Raw genomic sequence first — 21,036 nt, forward strand, 5'->3', positions numbered from 1 at the left:
CGTTCAGTTTCATATCCTCATCGTTCTTATCGACCATATCCAGAAGCCGTCCTTTTTCCCACTTTCTTTTAAAAACTCCTGATAGGTACATGTCTTCCTAACTTTGAGATTCGTTGAAAACTTTCCGTCCACAAACTATTTCCAGAATTACCACACCGAAGCTATAGACATCCACTTTCTCGGTAGTTGTTGCATGTAGCCATTTTGGGGCCAAATAGTCCGGAGTTCCCCTCATCGTGGTCACAATTTGACTTTGGTCCCTAGCAATTGTCTTAGACAAGCCAAAATCTGCAACCTTAGCGTTAATTTTTTTGTCCAAGAGTATATTTTGGGGCTTTATATCCGTGTGAACTATCTTCCAACTACATTCTTCATGGATTCAACTTAGGTCATTTGCTATGTCAAAAATGATCTTCCTTCTATGTTGCCAATTGAGCACAAATAACTCATTTGATTTTTACGAAAGATCCGTTTATTTAGGGACCCTTTGGATATGCATTCGTAGACAAGCAGCTTGTGAAATTTCTTGGCACAAAAAACAACGAGTCCTACCAAGTTCACATGATGGATACTACCGATGCTCTCAACCTTAGCAAGAACAGATGTTTGGCATAAAGCATTGAGTTGCTTCACGGCTACTTTCTTCCAGTTGGCTAGTGTGCCCTAATAAACGAAGCTAAATCCACCCTCACCGAGCCTGTCGTTGAAATCCTCGGTAATGGTTTTCAAATCATCACAGATAAATCTCTTAGGTGATCCTGGAGATTGGTCAAGATCGTCCTCTTCGACTCCGTCAATACCTTCGACATCTTCAACGCCTTTTCTTCTACATAGGCCCTCTTGTCCGGTTGGCAGACCACACAACCACTGGAGCCACACTGGTGCTGTTGTTGTTAATGGAACGCAGTTCGGTTGGAACGACCAAAATGGCAAAATAGTAAACTTCCGAATAGGCTGGGCTATAGAAGCCACAGGCGAATGTCGTGCCATTATGGCTCCGCAGAAGAACTGGGATTATGTCAGCACCGTCCGGAGGTGGCCGGATATAATTGACAGCATATGCTGTGGCAATCCATGTGGTGTTACGGCCTGTGGTCGGATAGACGTCAAACCGAAAAAGTATGCTAGGACAAAAAGGCCGGAGGGCGTGAACATAGTGTGAGTACTAAAAACAAGAAGCTGGAGAGGAATGTGAAAGAGCAGAAGAAAACGAAAAACTGGATTCCAAGTGAAAGGTGAAACGGCCGTCCTTTGAAGCAGAGACATTGGGAAGTCAGTCACATTCCAGAAACCTAATTCCAAGCGAAAGCCACATTGAGGACGATAATTAACTCGAAACAAGAGTGCCGATGCGAAGACAAGACACTAACATTGGTTTGTCCAAGCTCCATCATCCAACAGAATTTCAAAGTTTCAGATAGAATCTTAGGGGAAGCAATCTTCATTAGGCATTATAGATTGCAGGTTTGCCGGAGCGACCTAAAAAAACAAAAAGGCCTTTGATTCTTGATCTCAATATGCTATTATGGAGATGGTTTCCATTGTATTAAAACATTACAAAGACTAGCATTTCATAAGGAAATAATATCACCCATAAATGAGACGATCTATGTATTATACGAGCTGTCAATCCCCTCATCTTAGTACTTCCACGAATTTGCTTGTGATTCGATTGACATCATTAGATTTTCCTTCACTGATTGATAAATTAGTGTCTTTACTTCGCCTCAAATTGGAAGTTGGAGAATCCCAAATTCCCATCTCCAATTCCCAATTTGCGACGTAAGTCGAAATGCATTTTTGGGCAATAGCTTCATGAAGAGATTGGTAATTTCATGAACAAACGAAACATATAGTCACTAGTATTTCTAGAGCCACTTTTTCTCGCCGATAAATTTTATATGATTAGTTCTTGCATGAAACACATGATTAATTGGCATATAAAGTCATGATAATATTGGTGGACTTGAGAGACGAAGACCTAAATCTCTAAGAGGTATGATATCTAAGTAATCTCTACAATTGTTGACATCATTGCATGATGCTCTGCCTTGACACTAGATCAAGTAAACGTTCGTTACTTCTTAGCACTCCAAGATATACAATTGCTGCCTAAGAAGATACAAAATCCCATAGTTTATCATCAAGTCAAGCAGCAACCTGCCAAATCTGCATCACACATGGTGTACTAGTCCAAAGTTGACTTGGACAAGATTCACATTCATCGATTTCTTGCGCCGCTGACATAGTGTAGAATACGCTCCATAATTTGAATATGACCCGCAGTAGACTAATGCATGAATTGACAGACAAAATTGACTGCATATGAAATATCTAGCCATGTGATGGTGAGATATCGAAGAGCTATGACGGTGCTTCTACAGTGTAGGATCCAAAAATAGTTTTGCATTAATGCTAGAATGAGAGCTACTGAACATATTATGGGTGTGAGAATTTGATTGAGCTAGCGTAGATTGTCGACATGAGCTATAAAGGGATGATCAGGTTAATTACCTTTTTTCTTTGACATTTTTCTGAATTCTGTGTTAATGAGTGTTCCTGATGCACATGTTTAAAAAAATTAATGAGGAGATATTCGATTTTGAGAGTACCGATTGCCCTAGTAAGTCTTTCGTCAATCTGATTAATGTAGATTTGCAAATTCAAGAAAATTGGGTCGGTTTCTGAAATCTACGTCGCCTAAGGGGGCCAAAAAGAAGAAAAAGAAAAGAAAAGGAAAAAGAAGTTGCCTTTCGAAACGAAAGTCCACCATGAGGATCATCCCATTCTCCACCTTTCAAATTCACCAGTTTAAACAGTTTTTCCACCACAAATCTTCAGTTCTGAATAACTCAGAGAACACACTTCGCCACTTTCCCCTTTCCTACTGTCCATAGTCAAACAAAACTGATGAAACACTGCTTGCCCAGCATCCTGGATAACCCAAAGTAACTCTATCAAGTTCCAGCTTTCCATAATGCATGCAACCAAAAAGCCAAAGGCGAAGTTGAAAATGAAAGGAGTAACAAAATAACGAAGCTTAGAACCATACAATTTCACCCGACTTCTTTCACGTCTATATTTCAACCAAAGAGCAGCTAGGATAAAAAAGGACGCAAAATGCACACGCGCACAACAGAAAGACCGAATGCCCCATAGGCAGATAGTTGCATACCATGTATAGCAGAAACTGCCCCCATTACAATGAAAAGCTTAGTTCCATGAACTTAATTGATCTGATGAAGGAGCAAAACAATTGATCCCATCTCTTAAACCACATAAATATGAAGGACTGCTATGCATCACGTCGCTAAAGGTACATCTCTCAGCAAAGGAAGCCTCCATGACTGAAGAAGAGCAGTTAAAATGTACTCTTACTTTTTCTCGAACCATACTAATATAAACTGCACATCATATGATCGAAAAGGCCAGCTAAATGCAAGAGATTCTTCCTAGAGAATTCCTGGTTTTAAACTGAGTTGATGTCTCCATTATTTTGAACCCAGCAGACCACTCAAATTAATTGAGTAAAGAAACCCATTCTTCGTTGACATTCCCACTAGATCAATACATGGTCTCAATAGTTGCTAGCTCTTCACATATAAGTAGTCCTATCCCTGGTTATCAAACAAAACATGGAATCAAGCAAATGCTGCCAAGTAGCCACGGGATAACACAAGACAGAACTGATGGACTAGTACGGTAAGCTGCACATTGACACTTCATAATCCAAACATTACCATTTTTCTTCCTCATGTGTCCAACGACTACAGCAATTATCCAAAAGAAGCACCATAGGATGGGACATCATTTTTCTTCATCTTCAGAATCAGATTTTGCAAAAACAGGCTCAGGTTGGGTTTGGGCATATGCAGGGGCAATGAACTTTGGATCTTTTTCTGCGACATCAGCATACTTCAGTATAGCTTCTCTAGGATCTTCTTCCATCCATGTTTCCTTAATCAAACCTCCTTGCTGCAATTGGAAGTAGCAATTATCCTCAGTTACCCTCAGAACCTAACTAAAACAGATAAGAATTGAAATGGAGGACGAAATACTTACCTTGAGAAGATATTGGGTCAATAAACTTCCCTTGGTTGTACCAATTCTTCCACCATGTCCAGGTCCATTCATGGGAACCTCTGGTTTATGGGATTTTAATGGATCCTTGAGGATCTTTTCACGTTGACGCTTACGGCTTGGCTGATCCCTAAACAAAGGCAATGCATGGGGGTTGTGAATGACAGGCTTTAACTCAAAGTCGTCCACAGATTTTTTCCTTGGCGCACGAGCAACACAAACAAGAGCTCCTCTCTCACTGAGGGTGGGATCATAAAGAACGTGAGTTCCTCCTTGGCTTTTATCCCCAGAACTTGCAAAGATCTATAACAAAGCAAAAGACAATGAGGGAGATGGAATAGTCATTGGTCACATCTTCGTAGGGAAAAAGCAAAAGATCCCGAGTTTATACACCTGTGCAGTAATTCTATCGAGTATTTTCTCCAGGTCGAACTAGCATATAGTTACATCTAGTACCTGGTTCAGCCTGGGGTGCCAGGCACACTGCACCACACTACAAGTAGGAGAAATCCCAATTCTTGATATAAGCTCAAGTTTAGATCGATCAAAGAAACACAACAAGCCTCCAGTTGTGGACTCCCTTTCAACAGAAGTTCCAGTCAAGAATAGCTGCTCGTCGGGACTAAATGCAATATTTGTCTGGGCATAGTGATTTGGAAGATCCTCAAAAACTTTGAGGGGATTTTTCATAAGGCGCAAATCCCACACCTAATGCGTATCAAACATAAGAAGATGAGATAAACTTGAAAAATTGATTGTAATTGACAATCAAAACTGAATGTGAGCTTCAGTCATATCCATGTAATTACCTTAAGTGAACCATCGTAGCTTCTTGTCAGTAAAATTTTCCCATCGCTGGAAAACTTAAGCCCAGTTATATCATCCGTGTGAGCTTTCTCGATGTGAATGTCCGGCCTGCTTCCCCATCCTGGCTTAAGTTTCCAGATCTGTCAAATCCGGCAGTTGACAAAAAAAAAAGTGAGTAGTAGATGACAATTAGATGGGAACATGTGAAATTTTGTGGAACCATTGCCAACTATTCTAAAAGCTTAAGCTATTACATGAAGGCGTGATTTAATATTTAATTATTTTGACACTCTCCCTCATACTTAGTTTGATCTTTTTGGCAAATACTAAGCGTGGAAATATTTAATTGGCGAGGCAAACGGGGCTTGGAAAGGTTGCTCTAACATCATGTGAGATTTTGAGGGAGCATTGCCAATTGTTCTAAAAGCTTAAGCTATTAGATGAAGGCATGATTTGATATTTAATTACTCTAACGAAACAAAATCGCCATCACCAGAGGGATAAAATCTTACACCCTAGCATCACTTCTCCCAATATGACATAAACGGGACATAATACCTGTATTGAACCATCCCCAATACCACCTGCAATGCATTTCCCCTCACGATCCCAAGTGCATGTTGTCACGGGTACTCTTCCAGGCCTTGCAAGCTTCGGTTTAATAACCTATATAATGAACAAGTTAGCAAAAGGCCCAATTCTAGTCCTTTATGGAAAATAACACAACAAGCAAAGAGATGCCTTAAGTGGCCAATTGTTTCTACAATTTGTTGCTAAACAGAAGTGGCCATACATAAGCTCAATGGAAGCAAGAAAAGTCTACAGTGGTTGCCAGATCATCAGAAAAGCAACTGAAGAAACTCATACAATGGCATAAGAAAAGTCTACAGAGATTTCATTGTAGGGATTGAGGTAAAAGTGGTAGCTCAAGATTGAGATGGAAGGGGGATGACAAAAATCATTGCCGGAAGCGGTTAAAGAGAAACCAGAACTTTCTGATTTAGAATTAACTTTTGTAGATTTTATCCATCATAATTGATTCCATGTGTGGAGGGAAACGATATCTCAAAATCTGAATGCTGTGATTCCTGTGAATAAAGACTATAGCTTGTTTCTGCCCGCCAGAACTTATTTCTTCATTTATATTGATGACCCACAAGTTAGACGGATCAAGTGGAAACTGAGGAAGACTGCCAGTAAAACTATATAAATTTCGACCAAAAAAAAAAAAAAACTATATAAATGCAGTAAGGGGAAAAATATAAAAAGCAAAACAGACCAGTAGTTCATCATCATGCCCTCTTGAAAAATTGAAGCAGACCAGCTATTAACAATTTACATCGAAAGCGAATAGTTCAACTACTGAGATATATTCCTACATAATCTCAGTATAAACAGCTCAATCAAGAGCAAAAAAGAATAAGACTGTCAAAGGGGAAACAACAAAAATATATAGCAGTGCAACAACTCAATAACCATGTCTTTACACAAACTCAAAGTCAGGATATGAGGAAAAAATACCTGCTTTTGACTTTTGAAGTCATTCACATCCCATATGCGAAGAGATCCATCCTCCGATGATGTTAAAATTGTCTCCTTTGTTTTAGGGTGCCACTCTCCCCAAGTCAATCCAGATATATGGCCCTTCGTATTTTTCAAGTCACGAATATACATGTCCCCCTTCACAAATTCACCTAATGTAAGCCCGTCACGATCATAGATCTGCGTCACCAAGGAGAACAATTGTCAGAGGAGCCAAGATGCACCACAGCTTTCAGGAAAATGATAAGTACCACTAAAGCTACCTTAGCTTGAGCTGAGCCAGTTACGCACAAAAATCGGTCTGCTGTCGGACTCCAGCTTAAGTTACGGAACTTGATGACCTTCAAATGGCTCCAAATCTCTAAATGATGATAGGCGAGAATTCATCCCTTGAAAGTCATACATCCGTACAGAGTAATCATAACTGCCGGACAGAACCCGAGAACCGGTGGGGTCAACAGCAAGAGTAGATACAACCTGTTAATTGCAATTTTGTGTAGAAGTTCAGCAAGTCAGAACCACAATGTCAGAAAGCTAACCACTACGAAGCTACAGGTTTCATGGGAATCACTTGATGCCATCTACAGGGTTGTTTCAAAATCTCCAGCATTTTTCAATGTATTCTTAACTCCAGTACTCTAGTCGCTGAGAAATCTAAAGCACATTCAAACTATCACAAACAATGACAATATGATTGTTTAACATGCTGGCATCGAAGAGTAAGTCGCCAGATGAATATCTTCATGTCAAATCAATAAAACTAAGAATGCTACCAACAAAGGGACAGGGGAGAGAAATAGAGATACCTTAGTGTGGCCTTTGAGCTCGATCTCATTGCTGAGAGGTATCCGATATTGGTTCTCCTCCTCTTCTTCCTCCCCTTCTTCCTCCTCGCCCGAATCTACATTCGGTGGCCGTGGCGGCCCAATCATTACCTCTTCCTCTTCCTCATCATCGCCATCTCCAAGGTTCCCAGGAGGAGGCGGCGGCGGGCCGACCATAACCCCGTCGTCGTCGTCGTCGTCATCGTCCTCGCCCCCGCCATCATCATTGGAAATCAATCCCGGCGGCGGGCGAGGTGGACCTATCACCGCACGATCACCGCCTTCACCATCGCCACCGCGGCGGGAGCCGATTCCAGCCTCGGGGTCAGGCCTAGGGTTTCCGGCGCGGACCGCCTCGAGCCAGGCTCTGGAGGAGGAGGAGAGAGAAGGCAGACCGCTGCTCTCGCCGGCGGCGGCGACGGCGGCGGAGGTAGTAGAGGGAAGAGAAGGGGAAGGAGAGGAGGAGGAGTCGGGGTTGGGGTTGGGGTTGGGGCCGTGGCGGCGAGTGGCGCGGTGGACGGATTCCAGGGAAGTTTGGGGCTTGGACTGCTTGCCGAAGGTGAGAGGGAACTGAGCTCTCACGCCGTCGTATATCTCCGCTTCGTCCTCCATAGCCGTAGCTCACCGAAGGAAGAGAGAGAGAGAGAGAGAGAGAGAGTGTAGCGAGCTTGAGAGTCGTCTCGCAGGCTTGCAGCTTCTTCTTCGTCTTGCGGAAGTTTAACAAGGTACCGCCATGGAAGCCCAGGAGAAAACAGAAATTGGGGTTTTATATGTTTCGTCGCTCTAATTTTCTATTTAAGCTTTTAATTTCATGAATTTATCCACTTTATTATCTGTAAATCTCTCCAACTTCAATTTTATTTTGGCTCAAACTCGTCGGAAAATCTATTGGAGTATTGGGGGCGGTCTACACCTCACGGCTCCCGACACAGCAGGAAACGAAATCATAGGCACGTAAGTTGAGAGCTATACCGATTATTAGAATTTAAGATCAGGCTCGAAATAAATAGGAATTGACGACGTAGCCTCAAATAAAATATATTTTATTTTAATATTATCTATATGATCTTGTTATTACTTAAATTGCGTTTGTTTTAATGGAAATGTTTTCTGAAAATTGATCAATTTTTTTTTTTTTGAAACAAACGCATTCTCAAAGTTTAGTGTTCAACAGAAAAAAAAAGTCTAATGAACATAATAAAAAATATGCAAATAATATCACTTTTATTTATATCGATAAAATAATATTAATAAAATGTAATTTGATAATTTAATAGGAGATATACCGATAAAATAGTAGTAATAATGTTCAGTGGGTTTACATATATATTGAGATCTGCAGTCATTTATATTTTTTTTATTAGGCTTTAATATTTGAAAATGTAGCTTTCCTTTTTTCATAATTGTGAAGAGAAAATAAAATAAGTGCTTGAATTTAACGAATTATAAAGCCACAGCGAAATAACCTCTTCCCACGTAATCCGCTGCTCACATCGGCCGCCGCGCTGTAGCTCCCATTTGAGCCTCCGGCGCGAGGACCCGCCCAAAGCTCTCGCCGGAGCAACCGCGTGTCTCCGGTCCACCGCTGCATCAACCGCCTGAACTAGAGAGATACATCACCACCAACGGTACTCTCTCCCTCCCCTTCTCTCTAGCGCTGCCTCCGTCTGTGATTATCCTGAAATTATCACCGCGTTCGGCAAGTTTCGCTTTCCCGTTTTTTTTGTTTTTTAAATGTCCCCCTGATTGATCTGATGAGTCGTGGAGTCTATTCGGAGGTTCTTCGGTAACCTAGGAGAACGTTGGTACGCAGTAGCGAATTTTTGCTTCTCTCTGGGAGTACATGTATCCTGTTCAAATCCGATTGATCTTCCTTGTCAATGCTTTCCAATTGAGATATGCTGGAACTCGATCTGTTAATGGTGAGAGTGAACCGGTTTTCGGCTAATTAGTAGGATTTTATGCCTATGCCTTTCGTTCAAGTTGAGTTAATTAGGCTTTGGCCTGCTTCCTTTGTTTCAATCGCGGATAAAAGAATGGGATGCCGCCACATGAATTATCCATCAGCCTTAAGGATTTTTTTTTTTGGTAAGGTTCAAAATCAGGCTTAAAATAAATAGAAATTGACGAGTGCCTAAATAAGATATAGTTTATTTTATTATTATCTATAGGATCTCTTTTTTACTTAAACTGCGCTTTGTTTTTATGGAAATATTTTTTGAAAATTCCATCAGCGTTAAGGATTTCATTTTCTTTAAACATGTTAAACAAGAAATGTCCATTCGTGTGCATCCGAAAGGTTACACTCCACGTCGTGTTCCTAATTGTGCTGAAATTCCACTCTTATATGCCTCCTCGTTTCAAAACTGAGAGAGATTTGATGTTCAGAAATCTGCTGTGAAGTAATACGAAGAAATTCTTCTTCAATGCCTGTGTGTTGGAGATTAGTACGCAAGACTTTTGAGTTTGACTTTACAGGCACAAGTTCCAGTCACCTTTAGCTTAAAAAAGTTGTCTTTAGAGTTTCCTGGTCTCGCCCACAAGACATTTATGTATGGTCTTCCTTGTCCCACCCACAAAGACACTGTAGATTGTATATTACTAGCTGAACAAAATTCTATGCACGTTAAAGCTGTGGCTTTGTAGGATTTGAAATGGGATGACAACTCGTTAGATCACAATGGAACTTCCTCTTATTGTATTCACTTCTTTTTTTCTCAAGTTTTATTGTTCTCTTCAAACAAGTTTCCTTCATCCTTGATACTCATATTTTAGATGACCTATTTGTCCGTATTTGCTTCTTAAGTGGAAAGATAATTGATCTGTGATTTTTCGATTTGTGCTTGTTGGTGATCTGCGATTAGATGTTGAACCCTCATATTATCTTCCAATTTTTCTCATGTTGCTGTAGGGGCTGCTTGAGTCGTAGACAATATGCATCCCCCTCTAACATTGCACCGTCATCCAATGTGTGCTGAAGTAAGTCTATTATGCTTTTCAGTTTACTTAACAGCTTAAAAATGCTCCTGCTATCTGTATTTTGTTGGTTTCTGAGGATCAATGGCTTAGTTTGGAAGATTCTCGTCAAGATCTTGTGTCACCTCAATTTGTGAAAAAAATTAATGCATCTTTACTTTAATTTGCCTGAAATATGCTTGTTGTGCATGGAAGGGCTCTCCGGCTCCTTTCTTCTTTTTTATCTTTGTAGGATAAGTGGGATTGTTCTTTCAAAATTCACCTCAAGTTTTCTTAGGTTAGTAAGCGGATATGCTTTTGTATTTCATTCTTTTAGTAACACCGTGAATAGTATCAAGGACAGAAAGCACATTTTTCCAAGAGGTACTATTAAAACTTGATGTTTTAGTTTTAATCATCATTTTTCTGCATGTGTGATCAACTTGCTGGACATAAGACCACAGTGATTCTGTTAGCAGCAGTTTTAAAAGGTTAAAATCAAAGAAATTCTGTATATTATGTATTATGTCCCCTATAATAGAACTACTGGACTGGATTGTCCTGATGCCAAAGTATTCTAAGGAAGTCTCCTGATCTTTTGTAATTTTTGGGATCAGTAGCTGGATCTTTTCATTTTCCTGTTTGCTCCGTACTGAATGCATCTTAGTGGATTCTTTTCTATGATCTCATCATGGATGATGAATCTGTGCACAGAGTCATTTACAAGATTGATGGAGCTATGTTACTTCCCCCCCTGGAAAGGTTGTGAAAAAATCTGTACTGTCTTGTTAAAAAATTAACCAACATTTTCTAAGAAAGGTTGCTGTTCCAAGTTTGAAAGAGGTCTCTCTGTGATTCGATCAATTAAAGGATATTAACTTTGGTTACCAAGAAAAGGAAAATTGTATTTGCAATAACCTTTTTTGGCAGTGAACTAGAAATCCCCTAATCAATTTGCTAACTATTGATTAAGCACATGCCCGCACTGCATAAAGCACAGTATTTTGGACACACACTCGATACTTCGATGGGGTTCATCATCAGGCAAAATGCATAACTTAAATGCATAAATCCCAGTGACAATCGTTCTGTCTTTAGTTAGAAAACTGGACAAGTGCTAACTGAAGTTTTCATTTGCTGCAGATAATTGAACAGTTTCAACAGTGTCACTTAGACCATCCCCTTGCAAAATTTTTCGGCGAATGTACCGACCTAAAAATAAAGCTCGATCGCTGTTTTCGGGCAGAGGTGAGGCTTTTATTTTAGTGAAAAGGTTATCATTCAGTGTTGTGAACTTTCAATTAATTTTGTTGCATGATTCCAATATTTCTATAGAAAGCCGTGAAACGAAAGGTGAACTTTGAAGAGAGCAAGAAACTGAGAGAGAGGCTGCAAGCTTATAGAAAGGAAACGGCTGAGACAAGTCAATGAACAGAGATACTCTGCAAGATTAGTCCTTAGTAATGGAGTGACTTCTAATTTGAATCAGAATATTGTACAATTGAGGGAGTTTGATTTTTGAGAATTTTGCGCCAGAGAAATTTGTAACAGCATATTCTTCTCTGTAGATTCCTGGAAAAATAAAAGAAGCTTCAACACCATAAACACGAAATTTGTAGGGAAACTTTTGCATGGAAAAAGAGAGCTCTGGAAGCTACAGTGGGGCAAATCTTCAGGATGTTCCTACATGTAGTACTAGGCATGCTGAATTGAAGAACATTTACGGAATAATGTCAACATGATTATGAAAGTTTGAAACCAAAAGTGATGGTTCTCTGCCCTTTGGCTTTAGACACATTAATTGTTTGGTCAGTACACTTCTGTCTATTGGCATGCTCTATTCTTCGCGTGCATTGATTCATGCGGCGGTTGTGGCTCGGTCTTTGTATCCTACTTATGTTGTTCATTCTTGCGCGTTAGATTTTACAAGTTCCCTTGGTGGACAAGATTAGCGCATATTTATCCAACACACAAGCTCTTCCCTAGTAAGGAAAGATTCGCTTAGGCGACGGAATTCGAAGCTAAGGAGTAGTGATGCTAGGGAGGGAACCAGATGAATTGCATATCACTACCGTTTTTTGGCGTAACCCGAATTGCGTAGCCCCACCCAATACTGATGTCATCTTACTTCTTTAACGTTCAATCTTCATCAAGCCAAATTGAGAATGAACAGGACGAAACTAAGTACTCTTTTGATAGCGGATGTTTTTGGTATCATTGTCCTTGTTCTTCTCTTTGCACAAGCTCTGTGAGATAAGTAAATGAGAACACTTGTTTGAGGAGATCCAGTAAAGGAAAATTTGCTTATCTTAAGCAAACAGTACACATTGAAAACGAGTGCCTGTTATTTTTTTTTTCTTTTTGGTAATTTCAAGTAAATTTGAAACAGCATAAAAAATTTCGAAAGAGTTCAAGGACGTGATCGAATCAATAGAAAGTTCGGGGGCGATACGGGTCATTAAATAAAAGTTTAGGGTTTTAAGTGCATCGGTCGAAAGTTTAGAAGCCACGTGACCCGTCAGGCAAAAATATGGGGATTATTTGCGATGTCACGTGATTCACGTGAGTAGGAAAGGCCAAATTGAAATTGGTCTTTGGATTTCACGTGGTCAACGCATTGTCGCGAAATTAATGCACTCTTCGCCGCCTTCTCCCACACATACCCGTCTTTCCCTCCCTCCCTCCTCTCCCGGCACACGCACGCTCGCCGTTGAGACTCGCCGCCGAGATGGAGAGCCGGCGACCGCGATAAAGCCGCATTCCTCACGAGAGCGAAGAAAGGCCAACCGGAGTCCCGTTCTCGACGTTCCCTTCTCACCCCATCGCACTCTCTTCTCTCTCTCTCTCTCTCTCCTTCCTTTCAACGTTCTGCTTCATCGGAGTTATGTAAGTGATGGTCGCGGTGCTTGGTACATTGCCAGGAGTTACTGCTCGGTTCGAGTTCGTTTGCGTGATGAAGAGTGTCGGTGATGCTGATCCAATCGTTTATCGTCTCTTTGCTTCGGTTGTTGCAAAATGCAGGGAGGGAGAGTTGAAGCCGATGGATGCGGAGCAGCTGAGAGAGAATGCACATAGGATGGTGGATTTCATCGCGGACTACTACAAGTCCATCGAGAGCTTCCCCGTCCTCAGCCAAGTCGAGGTTTCCGTCCCCTTCTCGTCTCCTTCATTTCGCATCTCCATGTTATAGTTGACTGGGAGTTGTTGCGCGTGCGAGAGAGAGAGAGATGGTTACTACGCATATGGAGTTTCTACGGTAACTTTCATAAATGGTGCTGATGAGTGATGACAGATAGACATATATAGAAGTGGGAAATGCTTTCATGTACTATCAGGGATGGTACAATCTCAATCTAGATTCACGTACCATGGCCGCTCGTTTTGCATAAAATGCTCGTTAATTAACAGATCATGTGGTCAGAAATAACTGACGGTAATGTCCTACTGTCACGCTAGCAGCTTACTATAGAAGTGATAGTGGTCCCAAAACTTCGAGTTAAACCTTTTCTTTTGTTTCTTTCTCTAAGCACGTGAGAGTTATGGCTAAGAAAGTCAATCTGGTTCCTCCATGCAGCCTGGCTATTTACATAAACTTCTTCCAGATTCTGCGCCTGATTGTCCTGAATCGTTGCAACAAGTTCTTGAAGGTGTGGTTCTCCTGCTGCTCTTCTTCATAAGATCATGATGGGTCAAACTTGGGCAGTTTTCATATGGATTCTTAACTTATACTTGCAGCAATATTTCTAACTTGGAAATCCCGGATTGCATTTTTTTTTTTGTTCAAAACTTGGAGTGTACCTATCTTTTGCAGTCAAATGGGTCTTTGCGGATTAGATTGTATATGAAGGCAAACAGAGAGACCATGTAACGCTTGCCAATTGATAAGTTAGTTAAAGTAGCTGTTAATCTAAATAAAGTATCTCTCTTTCTCTATTATATGACTGCAGATGTACAGGCAAAAATATTACCTGGGATGACCCATTGGCAGAGTCCAAATTATTTTGCATATTATCCTTCTAACAGCAGTATAGCCGGTTTCATGGGAGAGATGCTCAGTGCTGGCCTCAACATTGTTGGCTTCAGCTGGATTACTTCCCCTGCTGCAACAGAACTCGAAATGATAGTTCTGGATTGGCTCGCTAAACTTCTCAATCTGCCTGATGACTTCCTTTCAACAGGTCAGTTTGTGTGCTAACAATCTCGATGGCATCAAATGTCCTGGTTCTTCTTAAATTACCATATGACATGAAAATAAAAAAATTACTTCTCTTCATTTAATCAGTCGGTTGCAGAATCACTTCTGTCCTGCTCATGATGAGTACTGAAGAAGAAATTGAATAAACTATTGCATTTTTGGCTTCAATGTTACACCATGAACGGTTTTCATTTCACATGTGAAATGTATAATAAGATTTGTGGACGTGATCTACATCCAATGAAAAACGGAAACATCCCCTGCCATTCCTTATTTAGTTTGCATATTTGATGATTTCTGCTTTCTTATGAAGGTAAAGGTGTTATACTTTCTGCAAGTTATTTCAAATTGTATGTAATGAGTTAAGAATGAGGGTCATTAACTTGATTATGCAGTGACTATAATGCATACAACTTCTGAGAAATTTATCTTCTGCATTTAAAGCTGAAAGTTTTAGCTTATAGAAAACTGATATCATTGAAACCAGGGATATAAAGCAATGGAAGCTGCAGTATACTTGACATGCTAGACATGCGCCAAATATTTCAAAGCCTTCAAAAAACCTCTTTCTAAAAGTCCAAAACTACGTGCCATTTTGGATAGCTTACTAACAAGTATGACGATGCAGGACCAGGTGGTGGGGTAATACAGGGTACTGCAAGTGAAGCTGCTCTAGTAGTTCTATTGGCTGCTCGAGATAAGTTCTTAAGTAGAATAGGGAAAAGTTCCCTGGATAAGCTTGTTGTTTATTATTCTGACCAGACCCACTCGTCCTTGCAAAAAGCATGCCAGGTATTCTTGCGGGCACTCTCTTGTGTATCCCTGGGAATAATACAAGACAATTTCCTCATGAAAGAAGCCAGTGGCTAGTTCACCTAGGAGGAACTAATCTCTATGGTTCATTTACTAACTAAAATATATGATTGCTAATGCATTAGGGACCTACTTCTGTTCTTCAGCTGATATTTGATATACGACACAGGATAGGATGCTTTAGTGCTGAAACATGAAATGGTCAAACCAGGAAAGTAGATCTATGAGTGATATTATACTTGATTTGGTTATAACTTTATGAGGATATCTTGTCATTGGATTTAACGGGAAGGCCGAGAAATGTAGGGTTCAATATGTATGAAGGAAAGGCTAATAGGTTTTCCAAGAATTCTGAGAGGAGTTTTGCAAAAATCCTTAAGTTTTACAATGTTGTAGTCTTTAATTTTTGTGTTGAACATTTACACTTTTCTTTCAAATAGTATGCTCAAACATTTAGATGTGTTATCAGATTAATGTCCTGGCCCGAATTTGTGGAAAGTTAAACAAGAATGTTATCTATAAAAGCAAGCATTCTTAAGCTTATACCGGATAGGATGATTTTCTGCAGTCCTGTAAGGAGAGCTTTATAGCTCTGAGATATTCCATTTGATTAAGCACATTTTCCCTTTAAAGTGCTGGATTTCAGTCCTCGAACCCTTGATGCCCTCAAAATTTTTCACCAAAAATGTTTCTCCTTCCCTCCTTGTGCTGTTTAGATCTTTTGCTGCTATTTTATTGGTAAATGAAACAACATTGTGGTTGTGAGTGTTGATGCAGAAGAAGTAGAATGCATCTTCTTCCGCAGCATACACCAAAAAAATGGTAGAAGCTGCAAAAATGGTTCTCTAGATCATCTATTTATCTTCAAAAGAATATAGGCTGGTTAGATTATGAACTTGTATTAGTTGAGCATTTTGTTTCTATATTTCATGGCAGATAGCAGGTATCTATCCAGAGAACTGTAGGGTTCTACAAACAGATGCTTCTACCAACTATGCAGTCTCTCCTGATTTACTTAATGAAGTGATTTCTCAGGACCTATCCACTGGCTTAGTTCCCTTCTTTTTGTGTGCTACAGTGAGTAATGAGCTTGGGATTTGTTCTCATGTTTCTCTTTGTCCATTGGCTTCTTGATGCAGCTACATATTAAGCTATTAAGTGTACTGGAGGCTGAGTTCCTATTGGGCTGGTCAAGATAGTAGGAGAACATAACTGAAAAAAATTGCTTTGTGTAAGCTAATTAGGTCGATATATCAAAAAGCATGCTTTTCATATACTCAAATACTTTGACAGCCATATACACCATGTAAAGTGTCACCATGACTTTACAATGATATTACATGTTTGTTAATTAAACTGTTAGTAGATGGAAGGATGAGACAGTTAAGTGTGGAAGAATCAATGGACTGTTATTGTCCCTTGAGTTGACTTGGTATGCTGAAGTCTTTTGTGTTAAATCTTTATTGTTAAGTTTTATAGTAGAGACAATTTTTTTTTTTTTTTGGCTAGTGATTGCTATCTAGTTTGAATTCATTTTCTACTTACCTACACTAAAATATCAATCAAGTTGAGAATCTTCAATTTATGTTCAGGTTGGTACAACCTCTTCAACGGCAGTGGATCCCTTGCCTGCACTATCAACAGTTGCTAAGGTGAGGGCATCTGATATTGTATGGTTGTGTGCTTCTTATGAAGGTCTAAATTTTGGCCTAAGTTGTCAAACCTGGTTTGCAATGTCTTAAGGTTGATCCAGCATTATACTTACTTTATGCTCTACATGTCTTAAATGCTTTGACTCGATGCCACATTCCAAGAGGTTAAACTTATTGCTTAAAGTTGAGGTACCCAATATCGAATATATACTCCAACGTTTTATCCTACTTTTGCTCTTTCCTTGTTCTTATCTGCTTATAAAGAACTATTTATTTTCAAACACAAGTTAACTAGCGTTTTTGTATAGTATGAGAGCTGATCAGATCAGGGTTTACCAGAGCAATCTGTTTAATAACATAAAGGTTTTTTTGCATTCTGGTTTTATATATTTTTATTTTTATATATTTATTTTTATTTTTATATAATTATTTCTTTTCTCTCAATTGGTCTTGCTTTTATTTTATTTGTTTTTGAGTTCATCGACCACCGACCCCAACTAGTTTGGGATGAAGGTGATGTAGATGTTGATGTTGATGTTGATGATGGTTTTATGATCCATTCATTGTATGAGAAAAGCATCTCTCAATGGGGAATTTTACAAATTTTTTCAGAGAAATGGAATGTGGTTCCATATTGATGCTGCATATGCTGGAAGTGCTTGTATTTGTCCTGAATATCGGCCTTACATTGACGGCGTTGAAGATGCTGATTCGTTCAACATGAATGCGCATAAGTGGTTTCTGACAAATTTTGATTGCTCGGCACTCTGGGTAAAAGTAAGCCATATGCTTTCTAAATGTCATCTATTGATGAGATTGATTCTCCTTATCCTTGTGTTTGCGATGACTCTCCTACTTGTCTATATCCTTGTTTATACTGCCCTTTTTCTTTTTTATCAGTTTGAACAGAGGTGGCAGGTCTAAATCCTGTAGTCAAAGTGAACTTGTTATGCTTAAATTGTCTTCCCTTAAGATTCTATCGAAGATATCCTTTAATATAGTCAATGGTACTGTTTTAATACAATTACATGGCGCTGAATGAGTCTTTTTCATCGTGAGCCGTGGCTAAGCATGTGAGAAAACAGAGCATGCAACACTTTGAACTCCTCATGGGGCAAGTGACAGCGTTACCACTGTATTTTTTTCTTCTTCCGAATAATGCATTCTAGGGAATGATTTTATTGTGTTTTCCACTCAAATGGTCAGTCAAATTACAAATAACGGAGGATTGGAGCATGGTTTTTATTATTTGGTTATCCACTTCGGAATATATTTAGCTGTATCTCTTTTAGCATGAGCTTTCAAGGTTCCTTGAGATATAAGATTCATTGTCTTGTCTGTGTTCTAAAAGAATGATTCCTAGTATAGTTCATCTAATAAGAATGCAATAACATGATTAAGATTGATCTTTCTAATAAGTGAACATATTGACAAAGTTCATTGACCATTTTTGGCATCTACGGAGCCACCCATTCCTTTGTTGGGTAGTTGTATGTGCATCTTCTCAATCGATAGATCTTGCCCCGTTGGCTAAGGGAAAGAAATTAGTAGCATCTTGCCTTCATTCCTGCTACAGATATAATCGAGCGCTTAGACCTGATTGAAGTTCACATGTACTCTCAGTACAAAACTCTGCCACAGAGACAGGAAAGTTCCTTGAGATAATGATGGGGATCAAGGTGGTAAACATTGTTACCAAAGAAGTGGCTTGTTTGTCTTGGCTGTGCATCTTTCTGAGGATTAAGGAACTAGGATAAAGCAAATTTTCCTATGTTGAGGGCATCATTTTTTGCTAATATTTCTAGTCTCATACACAAAGTGCTCTACATTGCAGACCAAGAAAGTTCTCCACAAGTCATTTTCCATGATGTTTAAACTATTATCAAAGTTCCTTATTGTGCAGTCATTAAGTCTATCGGAAATCCTTCTTGACAATTCTGCAGAAAAACTCGGCTGTTACAAAGTCTTTGAATATATGTGAATTTGCTGATTCTTGTCCTCCTTTGGACATTGACATCCTCGAGGAACATTCTTTTATCCAAATAGTGCAATTGCATGTCATTTGCCTTTATGTTTCCTCTCAAGTTCTATTTGTTTTTTTTACCAGGACAGAAATGCATTGATTCAGGCCCTTTCTACCAATCCAGAGTACCTAAAGAACAAGGTAATGTTTTGCGAAGATTTATGTGTCGCTATGTCCTTGAAGTTTCATGGAAAAGTAGATATTGAATTGGTCTACCATTGGCTCATCACTACCCTCTCTTTTCTCATTATTGCATTGTCCTTTATGCTGCAAATTTTTTCAGTGCATTTTCCCCAAACCTTTAATGTTAAGACAGAAATGCAAAGATCCACAAGTATGTAGTCTATGCCTTACGTCTTGGCTTGTGTTTCTTATTTTGATCTTTTTATGCAAGAGAACAGGAAATTGCATTATACACCAGAAATAATCGCATTTTTACCGTATGCACTTTAGAAAGTTTTTATGAGTAAAGTACAGATCAAGGGGTCTGCATGTCTTCTAGAACTAATTTGATCAAATAGCTCTTAGATTGCTTTCTTCACTAAAATTTCCTCATGAGCTTTGGAAACAACTACCATGCGTCTGTGAGACACTACAGAGGTTAGGTCTTGTCTTATGTCAACACTAGGAACATTCAGCATTTTGAAAACATGAACTTTTTTAGTCTCGGGATTTCCTGATTTCAGTAGAATCCACGTTCTTTTGGAACTGTTGTCCTCAATATAAGATGGATAAGACGGTGCCATACATGTTATATGCTAGTAGTGCTGCATAGAATTGATTTGAACTGGAAAATGTGGAAGCTTCTTCTTTGTCCTGTTTTACAGTGACAAGACTATCTGCAGGCGTCGCAAGCAAACATGGTTGTGGATTACAGAGACTGGCAAATTCCTCTTGGGCGTCGTTTTAGGTGGATTTTCTCGACATTTTCTCAACAAGTGCTCGGGTTATGTATGTGATGTGCCTGTGGGACTGCATGGATCGTTCATGAGATGATTTCTTAGTTTTTTTCCTATTAGCTTATGGATTACGTTGTGTTGATTTATGCTGTTCTTTATAGATCACTGAAGCTTTGGATGGTTTTACGGCTGTATGGTGTAAAAAATCTTCAGAAGTACCTCAGAAACCACATTGAGCTGGCCAGACAGTTTGAAGGTCTTGTCAGCCAAGATCCTAGATTTGAGGTAACTGTGTCTGGTTTCTAGGAAATGGTTTTCTCATAAAACGCGGTACATGTTTCTTGACTAATTTGACACCAGCTACACACGCCCAAAGGCAGTCGATATTTAAACATATTCATTCAATTTGGAGGGAGAGCGAGAGCGAGAATCATCTCTAGAGCTTGATGTTTTACCAATTGTAATACTTCTTTTCCACATTGTATGAGTAGGTTGTCGCCCCTCGAACATTTTCATTGGTCTGTTTCCGTCTACTCTCTCCTGACAATAATGGAGATACAGGAAACAACTTGAACCGCGATCTATTAGATGTGGTAAACTCAACTGGGAAAATCTTCATTTCTCACACTGTAAGTTCACTTGTTTTGTCGCAGCATCGAAAGATAGCAACGCCCTTTTGGCATTCCTGCTTCCTCGTGAAGAAAAGTTACCATCTTTAAGTGTGATGCTGATGCAGGTTCTCTCGGGTAAGTACATCTTACGCTTCGCAGTCGGGGCTCCATTGACAGAAGAGAGGCATGTTAATGAAGCATGGAAGGTTCTGCAAGATGAGGCATCTAAGCTGCTGGCTACTGTTCCAAATAACTAAGATGTTCTTGTGCGACATAAATCTCAGGACCGACTCTAATGTTTGCAGAGACCTCAAGGCTTCTCTCCTACTGGGAGAAAATTCGTCAGGCAATTTTCTTAGAGATGATATGTCCATGTTGCTGTCCTCTGGGTAGCCAAAAGTGTACTAATTCAATCGAAAGCCGATCTGTCAAGCGGCTTTAAAGCACGTACATTCTTTTAACGGCGAACCGGACTCGACAAAAGAGGAGCCAGGACCAGCGCTTGTACCGCATCGCTCCCAATAGTACTGTTGCGATTCTGATTAAGGGTGTGAAATTATATATTTGAAGAAGGGTTGTGATTAGGGAAACAAGTGTGAGTTTTGAGTGTCCAGTCTGGTTCAATCTCTGGTTTA

General features: G+C 39.7%; 3 protein-coding genes and 1 pseudogene across 4 annotated transcripts; 2 read left to right on the forward strand and 2 right to left on the reverse strand.

Annotated features, from left to right (window-relative positions):
* Nucleotides 1-97: 97 nt before the first annotated feature.
* LOC125315895 lies at nt 98-990 on the reverse strand (annotated as a pseudogene).
* Nucleotides 991-3,181: 2,191 nt separating this feature from the next.
* On the reverse strand, nt 3,182-8,005 carry LOC115752453 (WD repeat-containing protein 70). The gene is given in 9 exon segments (XM_030690647.2): nt 3,182-3,975; nt 4,063-4,383; nt 4,537-4,788; nt 4,890-5,027; nt 5,446-5,553; nt 6,409-6,609; nt 6,693-6,758; nt 6,760-6,906; nt 7,236-8,005. Coding segments are annotated over 9 exon segments (2,031 nt in total). The 5' UTR covers nt 7,866-8,005; the 3' UTR covers nt 3,182-3,807.
* Nucleotides 8,006-8,705: 700 nt separating this feature from the next.
* LOC115752457 (COX assembly mitochondrial protein 2 homolog) lies at nt 8,706-11,972 on the forward strand. Of its 2 annotated transcripts, XM_030690654.2 has the most exons (4): nt 8,706-8,881; nt 10,166-10,232; nt 11,352-11,456; nt 11,544-11,972. In XM_030690654.2, the coding sequence occupies exons 2-4, from the start codon at nt 10,188-10,190 to the stop codon at nt 11,637-11,639; spliced, it is 246 nt and encodes an 81-aa protein (XP_030546514.2). In that variant the 5' UTR covers nt 8,706-8,881; nt 10,166-10,187; the 3' UTR covers nt 11,640-11,972. The 2 variants fall into 2 exon arrangements, with proteins under 2 accessions (XP_030546514.2, XP_048139150.1); XM_048283193.1 differs by lacking the exon at nt 8,706-8,881 and having other exon boundaries at nt 10,076-10,232.
* A 1,003-nt stretch (nt 11,973-12,975) lies between these two features.
* On the forward strand, nt 12,976-20,797 carry LOC115752456 (phenylacetaldehyde synthase-like). The gene is made up of 12 exons (XM_030690653.2): nt 12,976-13,350; nt 13,783-13,855; nt 14,156-14,386; nt 15,032-15,195; nt 16,153-16,293; nt 16,809-16,868; nt 17,481-17,645; nt 18,976-19,032; nt 19,737-19,801; nt 19,952-20,075; nt 20,282-20,419; nt 20,527-20,797. Exons 1-12 carry the CDS (start codon nt 13,102-13,104, stop codon nt 20,656-20,658), a joined length of 1,599 nt encoding a protein of 532 aa, XP_030546513.2. The 5' UTR covers nt 12,976-13,101; the 3' UTR covers nt 20,659-20,797.
* Nucleotides 20,798-21,036: the final 239 nt, after the last annotated feature.

This window comes from Rhodamnia argentea, chromosome 7, assembly GCF_020921035.1.
Source record: "Rhodamnia argentea isolate NSW1041297 chromosome 7, ASM2092103v1, whole genome shotgun sequence".
Taxonomy (NCBI): Eukaryota; Viridiplantae; Streptophyta; class Magnoliopsida; order Myrtales; family Myrtaceae; genus Rhodamnia; species Rhodamnia argentea.